The 10,205-nt window shown below is 37.4% G+C and overlaps 1 protein-coding gene across 1 annotated transcript in view; it reads right to left on the bottom strand.

Moving 5' to 3' along the window:
- LOC145481203 (uncharacterized) overlaps positions 1-9,647 on the bottom strand; it is a 10,395-nt gene extending 748 nt beyond the window's left edge. The window contains exons 1-2 of the mRNA XM_081459632.1: positions 9,240-9,647; positions 1-4,200 (exon numbers count right to left, since the gene is read on the bottom strand). The exon at positions 1-4,200 is cut by the window's left edge and continues 748 nt beyond it. Of these exons, the coding sequence (XP_081315758.1) occupies positions 3,144-4,200; positions 9,240-9,637 (1,455 nt within the window). The 5' untranslated portion in view covers positions 9,638-9,647 and the 3' untranslated portion in view covers positions 1-3,143. The remainder of the gene's footprint in view (positions 4,201-9,239) is intronic.
- Positions 9,648-10,205: the final 558 nt, after the last annotated feature.

The following is a 10,205-nucleotide window of genomic DNA, read 5'->3' as shown; positions in this document are numbered from 1 at the left end:
ATCATATTACAATTTCCTCGACTGTAATTGGTTTTTAAAAAGTCCTATTTTCCACTCACTTGCCAAGTTGTTATTGGACAGTTTGTTATCGGACAGTTCAAGAAGCCAATCACATTCAAAGTTGTAGTTTAAATCAACCAATCTCAATTTCAGAGCGACATTATACAATTTACGCCTCCTTTGCCAATCTTTTAATGAAAATTTCCCCTTTCTTTCGTAACTTGGCTATTCTTCTTTTCTCGGAAAATGTAATTTTTACGATTAATTGGTAATAAGATTTCGTTTCGTCCAATTCGGTCTGTAATCATACTCGTGATAAACAAATCGGACTCCCGTTGCGCGGTCGTCCGATTTTGTAATCACTCGTATGATTACAGACCGAATTGGATTCCACTCAGTCCTATTACCATTACTAATCTGTGCACCTTTCATAAAAATAGCCTATTTGCTATGACTGTACAAAAAAGAATGAATGACTCGGAGAAGTCTTTTTTACACTACTCACTGGGAACATGTTTGTTGATCACGATTAAAACTATGTTACAGCCCTTAAAAAACTTTTATACCAACAGCACAAATAACAACTTGAAATTTTCTATAAATTTTACACTGACAGAATTGATAACAACTTGAAATTTTTAATAGCTAGTTTGTGGATGCTGAAACAAACACTTCCCCTTGCAATAATAAATGCACTCACGAGGATTTTTATCCTTGGAGAGAGAAGGCTAACGGAAACGAAAGCCAAATAAATACCTCCAAACAAATGTAACATCTCACATGTTGTATCAAATGTTGCAACTGCTAGGCCTTGGTTTAACTCTCACAATCTCTACAAAGGTTCTTGGCAGCCTGTATTGGAAAATTTGGACTGCTCAAGAACCAATCAAAAATCTCCTTTTCACCCTGGAACAGTTTGCCATTATATTGCAATCATTGCTTTCACAAAATCCAATATAGAATGACAATGAAACGGTTTTTTTCCATTGCTTTCTGTAATACTTTCAGTAAACTGCACACACATTACTGCAAGGGTGCCCTAACTGCTCTCTACTTAACAATAACATTATGAACTCGAGATTTCTGTCGCGCGGTAGTAGGCGAGGGCGCAGCCCGAGTAAACTATCACGCATAGAAATCGAGAGCGAATAATCTAATCATTTTAGTATAAATCTAGAAGCTGTTCAAAACTTTAATCTAAATCCTCTTCAAAGACACTCCGAAAACACAAAGAAGCGGCCCCCAGCGGACGCTCACTATCTACAACAGACTACTCACTACTCACTACTCACTATCTACAACAGAATAGATAGTGAGTAGCGTAGCCAATCAGAGAACAGCATTCGTGATAGAACGCTAGTAGATTTATACTAATGATCAATAGAAGGTACCAGCAAAGCCAGTCAGAATACAAGTTTACCAACAGTCACCTACCAGGTTATGTTAGGAATAATAGTTGATAAAAAGCGACAATTTTTTCTCAAGAAAATTGTCGTAACTGGTTTTCATAGTAAAGAAGGCCATTGTTCCTCTCAACAACAAAGTGAAGAGCTAACCAATATGAACATTTGTTTATGACCTTATTGTCATATTTACCCTTGAGGGTTTTCAGGATAGTGGATATTTGGGTAACAAATTAACGTGATATTTGGGGAAAAATTAATGGGATATGGGATATCAAGATCAGATGAATAGAGGATAACACATGGGTGTGCGTAGATATGGAATTTCTCTTCGAGTGTTCACATTGATATCTCACGAGTGAGCGCAGCGAACGAGTGATATATAAAGTTGAAAACGAGAAGAGAAATTTCCATATCTACAAGCAGCCATGTATTATTTTGTTATATAAATATACTAATGACGACTTTTTTGAGGATTTTCCGTAGATTTCCCAACACTTTCCGAAGATTTCCAAAGATTCTCCAAAAGTTGTCCGAAGGCCAGACAAACGTTTCCGAACATTTTCTGAAAATTTCCGAAGATTTCCAAAGATTGCCGAAGATAACCGAAATTGTCCGAGGAAGAACTGATGATGTTTCAATCATACAGCAACACATCTAAGTACTCTTTAAGCGATTATGTAACCATAGCAATGGTGATCTTTTCATTTCACTGAAAATGACATGTTATTTTCACGTGTAATGATATCATGTTTATGTGCAAAAGCTCACCTGGTATTTCACTGATGTTTATATAATAAAATGGGACATCAAGTAGAAAACTGTTACTTTTTGCAACTGGAATTCACTGGATATAATATTTAGGCCACAAATAAACAGGATGCGGGATACTCATATCCCCTTAATGGAACCACTTGCCAAGTGAAGAATACAATATTCAAAATGTTAGCTTTAGGTGTAATTATAAGATATTTTAAAGCTCTAAAAATAATGAATAAAAACTCTAATAAACTACAGGCTTGAATAACCTGCAAAAGTCGATAAACGCCTGATCCGTGAGTCAAGTTTAAAATAAACACCAGGCGTTTAATCAAGAAAATACCGCAAGTTATGTTAAGCCACGTGGTTTTGTTTTGCAAGCCGAATCGTAAGATTGGTCAGGCATCCCTAACCATAGCCCTGTGGGGGCTGGCAACTGTTTCAAAACACTTTGAGATGGAAAAGAGAAAAAAAGCACATGGCGAACAAGTTTGTGAACTTATGTAGGTCCAATTAAAGCTGTTCATTTTATTCAATTGGAAGTGATTATGAGTATATCACCAGAAAAAAAAAACAGTTTTGACATTGGGCTGGAATAATTATTATTGTTTAAAATACTGCAAATATACCGATTTTGTTAGGAGACTGAACTACTGCCCTGGAACATACATTACCCCATCCCTTTTAGGGAAAATTCATTTCTGTTCAGAAGCAATGCGGATTTAGTTTGTCATTATTCTGGTATAATAATAATTATTATATCAAATTTGATGTTTCAAGTTTCAGTTTTAAACCAAGTTTTCAAGTTTTCAGTTTTTTACTAAAACAACAAAAAAAGCAGAGGACAATTGAAGCTTTTGCTTGGTGTTTATTCAATGACTGCTGTTTTTGTTGGTGTTTCAGCCATCTTTTCCTAGCAATATGCATTAAATTATTGTGGTAATTTTTTTGTGAGTCACAAATTAAATTAACACACCTGGCTCATCCCTCCCTATGATAAATGTCCACTTCACTTTTTACCGGCACTACAATTTTCAACTCTTTACCTGCTCTTAAATATGAAGACGGCTTTTCCTTAAAGTGTAGGTTAGTTTCTCCACCTACAGTATTTCTCAGGCATGCTTGTGGTTCAGTTTTCACAGCTGGCATTTCATATCCAACACTTACTAAATCAGTTAGCCATGCTTCTGTTAACATGGTGTCCTTCATCTCCCAGAAGCCATTGTGAACCATAGCTATACTTAAATCCAGGACTCTGCTAAAGAAATCTGGTTTGTCAGATTTCCAGTTGATTAAAAACTCCACCAATCTCCCAGCATCATGGTAAAGCATTTTCTCATCAATAAAATCATCAAGGTAGTTGTGTGCATTTCTCACTTGAACGGCATTTGGTGGAAAAAAAGAAAGTTGTGATCCAACATCCCATAATAATCGCTGAGCCCAGTAACCTCGCCAGATATCGCAGACTCGGAATGCTACTGTGATTGGCAATAACGTGCCCCATAATCCCTTGTTCAAAAACAACGTGTTTTGGGAGTTAAATGGAGCCATTGTTTTTGGAGGAAGGACAACAGATGGTGCATCAGCGTCAAACTCAACTTTCAAATCCACGCCTTTGTCTTTTCTTGTTAACCGAAAGATGGCATCTACATCCGGGTCGCCATTCACTACTCCCTGCTGTACTGCTGTATCCACCCCTGCACACTTGACAAAAGTGTGTTTTGGAGGATCTGCAATGCGATCTAGCGGGTACCCTCTTGGCCAAATAGTACTCTGTCCAAAATGTTCGTATGGATTCACTACCGTAGAATCTGTTCTGTATACAAGAAAGTCACCAGTTTCCTGCTGGAAGAAAGTTATTTCCCCACTTGTTGGGGAATTATCGTCATCTGTGTCATAGATGATTTTGGCGCCATGTTGAATAGCATAGAGGTAGCCAAGGTTCTTTCGAGCGTAACTTTTGTAAGGGAGTAAGTCATGGATGCGGTATCCCAAGGATTTCTGCTTTTCAACACTCAAGAAAACACAGTTGGGATGGCTGTAAAATAAAAAATAACAGACCAAAACAACAAAAGTTAATACTGTTTTCTTTGAGATGGTGCAAGAAGTGAACCAGGCCTGGGTTGTTCGAAAGGCGGATAACACTATCTAAAGGATAGCCTGGTTTGTTTTTTTAAAACTCATCCACTGTATAGTGATTTATCTGGTGGATAGCATTATCCAGCCTTTGAACAACTGGGGCCAGGTTGATAATAAAAAGACAAAGAGGTTTTCATTTTTTTTTTTTTTCAAAAATTACAGAAAACCACAGCTATTTCCCCTTCAAAATATTTTAACTGTTAGACACGGTCCTCTGCTGCAACTTTAAATAGAGAACAAATTGTGAAGTTATTTTGATACTAATTTCTTAGGAAAATCATATTGATAGAATTCATTAAGACGTATAGAAAACATACATACAAGGAGATTTGAGACAAGTGTAGTTGCATACAGAGAACTATTATATCATTCTCGTCCTCAGATTTCTTGTTTTTTTAGTTTGGCCTTCTGCATTTCAAATCTTCAGTCATCCTCGAAAACGTTTTGAAAATAACATGATCTTTTGTTCATATTGCTTGAGTTCAAAGCAACAAAACTGGATAAATAATTATGTTTAATTAAGACATTTTGATAAATGAATACAACCTTGTAAATTATTTTCACATATGTAAGTGGACCAGACTGTGTACCAATTATTACGGAACTTTAGATTTGAGTACGAACACGAGAGTGACTTTTCAATTCTAGTTTGCAGGCTTCACATCATCAAATCACATACCCATCTCTTCCCATGAGCTACCCTCTCTACCTAAAACCAACATCAAGAGCAAAGGCTCTAGAAATGTCACTGGTTTGAAAATGGACATTCGTACTCATATTCAATCTTGTACTTGAAGTCCAATCTACATGTAAAGGCCTCTAATTATGCAGTGACCACAACAAATATAATGACTTGCGTAATGTACATTGTAACAAAACTGACAGATGGTTATACAATAATGATTAATGGCAAATTACCATTGGGAAATAGCCCAGAGAAAATACTTGCACTGATTGGTTAAAAATGGCACTTCTAGTTAAGAAATAGAACATGTGTATCGTGTTTCTATCGAGTTTTGGTATAAATCTACTAGTGTGCTATCACAAATGCCATTCTCTGATTGGTCATGCTACTCACTATCAGACTCAGTGTGAGACTATTCTGTTGTAGACAGTGAGTAGCCTAACAGTGTGCACTGGGGGCTGCTTCTTTGCAGGGGATTTAGATCAAACTTTTAACAATTACTAGATTTACACTAAGGGTAAGGTAAGTAATGTCTGTAAACAAGCCAAGTGGTCCATCAGGCCAGAGCTTATGCCACTTTCTGTACCATGAAGTGACTAGGAGTATTTCTACTCCCCCTGGATGCGATGCTAGTCCATCCCAGGGTTACCCCCAGCATTAAATTTGCTGGTACCCATTTATACACCTGGGTGGAGAGAGGCATTGTGAGAGTAACATGTCTTGCCCAAGAACACAACACAATGTACCCAGCCAGGGCTCGAACCCAGACTGCTAAATCTGGAGAATTTATAATTTACACTAAAACAATGAGATTATTCGCTCTTGATTCCTATGCAAAATAGGGCTCAAAATAATTTTAGACCCGTGGCCCATCATGTTGACTAGACAAAGTAATTTTAGCTCAGGCATGTCTCGTTTCTGACCAGTCAAGAAGTTAAGTAATGATGGCCTATAAACCCAAGAATATAATTTGAAAGTGGTTTAATACAAAGAACGACCTAAAACTTAACCAAAGATAGCCTTCACAGGGCTCAGGAGGGCAATTAAGTGGCACACTGTCAGTGAAATTCTTGCCAGCTACCAAAGATGGATGGACATTGGATGAAACTTCGAATTTTGTGATCGCTGTACTCAATCAAGTTAGCTGTTGTTTACATGTTCTACAAAGTGTTTATGCCCATCAAAACATAATTGAAACCACGCATGCATCAACAGATCCTAATTTTGGCCTTCAAAAATAACTGAGTAAACAAATATAGCTGAAGAAGTTCCTGTTTCCTTGAGCCTCACCCATGCCCACACCAATACACAACGCATTGTTGGGTTACTACAAATATGGCTACAGTTACACAAGTTTCTTAATGATGTAACTAAGATTAAGTTCTTAAGTGTAAGCCATAAAAAAATTCTAAACTCTGTTATAGTCATATTTAGAGAGAGTTTTCGTTCATGAAGAAATTTTTGCAGATTGCCAAAATTTCACCAATTTTGAGAGAAGCCGAAGTGCTGCCTCGGAGGCTTCCAAATTTTGGCAAAGCAAACAATTTTGTTTTTTAAAGTGAAGAATGATCATTGCAGTAAATTTTCCAATTTAAGCGATTGGAAAGAAGAAGCCTGAAACATATCAGGGCTTCAACGGGATTCGAACCTGTGACCTCCGCGATACCGGTGCGATGCTCTACCAACTGAGCTATGAAGCCACACATTGGGAGCGAGGTCAATTTATTGAGTTCATATCTTCAATAAAGATATGAACTGAATAAATTGACCTTGCTCCCAATGTGTGGCTTCATACCTCAGTTGGTAGAGCATCGCACTGGTATCGCGGAGGTCACGGGTTCAAATCCCGTTGAAGCCCTGATATTTTTCAGGCTTCTTCTTTCCAATCGCTTAAATTGGAAAATTTACTGCGATGATCATTCTTCACTTTCATCTACAACCGCAGTTCATATATGAATTATTTCATATAAACTTCACATAATTTTGTTTTTTGTAACCATTAAACTGTCATATCTTTTAAAACATGTCTGGATAAAATTACAGCGAGAAAATAACTTTGGTCAGGTGGTCCAGTCTGGCACATGCAATGGTGGGACAAAATCATTTTTTACCTGGTCTATCTGACACTTTTTACAGTTCTTTCAATAGAAAAGAGGAATATGAGCGGCGTTTTTATTCAAATTCTTATGACTCACACCTTGGATCTGGTTACTGGCAGCAATTTGCAAGAGACGCAAGCAACAAATGCAAGCCAAGCCAAAACTGCTCGTCCAATTCTGGGCCAAAAATCACCAGTTGTTGGAAAGCGGAGAGTCAAGAACATGCAGCATGGAGAAAAATCTGTGAAGAGTTGAACGCTCGCATAAAATCTAATAAAATACTTAATTGAGAAATATAGATCTTGTGACATATACTTCAATCAGTAATGTTTTGGTTCAACCATGTTGGTCTGATGCAACCACTGCCAAAATTTGGAACTTGCAAAATTTTTACCAATTTCTTTCCTCACCAAAAAGTGGAAATATTTGAATTTGCTCTAGTGCGACCTGGCGCTAACCCCAGTCACTCAAATGGGATTCTTTCGATCTTGAACACATGACAAATGGCAAGCGAATGATCTTAAGTGTGTGTTTAAGCGTGAGAGGTCATCATTGTATTTTTACAGAGATAAAATCTCAGATTTGCAGTTGAAGATTTGATTGTTTACTCAAGAATGAATTATGTATTAACTGTGTCAACATGACGTGACTGGTCAACATGACCAGTGAGTGAAGTTTGACCGGCCGTTATTTTGACGCCCTGCATAATAGTGGACTCGGGCTACGCCCTCATCAACTATCATGTGATAAAAATCTCGAGCTCATAATCTCATTGATAAATAGAAACAATAGTGGAAATGCACATATTTTATTTGGGCTATTTTCTAAGAATTGGTATTAATTAGCTAATGCCATTGATTAACACGTATTAATCAATGGCTAATCGATGATCAATTTTCATTTATTAACCCAATGACGACTGTGCCATCAAATGAGTGCTGACCTTTGTTCTACTTCTGATGTCAACACCTTCAACCAAAATTGGCATCATTGCATTTGCAGAATGCAGTTCATAATCTTGGGTATCCTGTGGTTTCAAGGGTGACTTCTTTTGAGACTTTTTTGTCGAACGTCTGCATTTCCAGCACCATTTTGAATAATGTCATACATCATATGTCATATGCGCAAAGACTATCGCACACCTTGTGGTTTTTGTAGAAGTCTGAGCAAGCCTGAGCATTGTAAAGCCTATTTCTAAAGCTAGAGACTACCTCGTGGTTTATAGTTTATTTTATATGTTCATGAACATGACTCTGAATCACCTTGGCTTTGGGATGTTAACCATGGGAAAGTTTGATTGCATTTGTTGATTATTTCCAGTCGCGATAGATAGCTCAGTCTTTATCCAGTCAATTACTGTTCACTGAAATATTAGTTGGAATTGGTGGAAAAGTACTGACAAGTTTTACCTACCTTTTTTTTTTTTTTTTACCTACCGACATGTTGCAAATGCCTTTTTGAGTAAATTGGAGCTAATTTGGCCCATATCGAGGCTGAAAATATCCAAAATGTCCAAAATATGCCTTTTTGGCAAAAAGCTCTGGAAGCCAATGGTTTAATTAGGCGATTTTTATTTCAAGTGAAAAGGAAACAAATATTTCTCAGAGGATTTTCGTATCTTGGCAATACACTCAGATGACGTTTTGCCAAGTAAAAGAGATTGTATTCGGTCTGCTAAACTTCAAATGCTTGATGACCAATCATGCCACATTTGACAACCAATTAGCGCATGTTTCAGCATCATGTGCTCAGGCTTAGATGGAAGCGACGGTAGCTCCAAGAGGAGATAGTAATCTCAACTTCTCTAGACTCTTAAAATTCCAATTTGTCAGCGTTTCTTAAACAACAGTATTTTATCTATTTTACTTTCATTCATTATCCTAGATTTTAGATTTTTAGATGCCTTATTTCAAATGTTTATTTTTACCTATCGTTGCTATGTTTTTTCTACAGTCCTGTCGGTATCTTACAAAATTCATGTGAATGAGGATGTATTTTTTCCGGCATGTACAGCATGTAGAATCGAAAAGCATCACTTTTATCAGTAGAAACGTTTAGCGCAACAAACTTTAATTCAGAATGTTTGGGAGAAACACAAGGAGACATTCACAGCTAAATAACCAGTTGAAGTTCAAATACAAATATTAAAGTTACCTCCAGTCCGCCGGGCTCTTTGTATCGCCGACAACGACAACCTTCCAACCCTCAATACCGGCCAACTTCTTCACATCTGCTGTTGGTGAATTTATAGTGGTGATAACAATCCATTTGTCGTGCTTCTCCTTTGCTGGAGGCGCTGGTTTTCGGGGTATTTCTTTCCAGTTGATATCTTTGATAAACTTCGCTGCGTCCTCCATTGTTTCATCAGTTGAAATTGACTGATGTTGATTCGACTGTTGGAGATCTCTCAAATTTACTAAAAAATCCTTGGGAACCGACGACGTCTCCAAAGTCTTACTTGGTTCACTGTAAAAGAGATGATAGGCCATTAAAATGAGGAGGAACTGCGAAATTAGCGCTACCGAAATCCATGTTTTCGACATTGCAGTCATGTTTCTCGCACCGACGGCGTAAACCAGCCGCACATACATCATGTACGTTGCACGATATGTACTCTAAACGCTAAGACTACGTCATCCTGTGAGATCATAGTGTATCCAGTCCTCACGCGGATAATGTTACTGCCACTGAGTTTCCGCTGGGATGATAATAATGATGATGATGATGATGATACATTAATAATAATGATAATGATAATGATAATGAAACTGATAATGATAAAGTGTACTGGGCGTGGCCCTTCCATGCTAAGACCTATATACAGTAATAGAGAAAATTGAATCCAGCTATATTAAATATATCTACAAACTTGAATAGGGAAAAGGAAAACACGTCTCAGAATTACTCAAATTCGGTTTTTGCAGAGGAAAAATAAAAGATTTTACATTTCCGCAGGAGTCCTTCAGGGTGAGTGGTGTTTTGAGTAAAACTGTATGGATATAACTGGGGTGTTAAGTGATCTAAGATTAACTTAAGAGGGATTGATAAACTCTCTTATCATTTATCCTCACCTGCTGTAAGCTAAGCCCTTTTTAGTTGGTACCAAGTCCTTTTAGCGCC

Source organism: Orbicella franksi, chromosome 3 (genome assembly GCF_964199315.1).
Source record: "Orbicella franksi chromosome 3, jaOrbFran1.1, whole genome shotgun sequence".
In the NCBI taxonomy this organism is placed as follows: Eukaryota; Metazoa; Cnidaria; class Anthozoa; order Scleractinia; family Merulinidae; genus Orbicella; species Orbicella franksi.
Note: the sequence above shows the minus strand (reverse complement) of the source record. Positions and strands in the feature narration are given on the sequence as shown.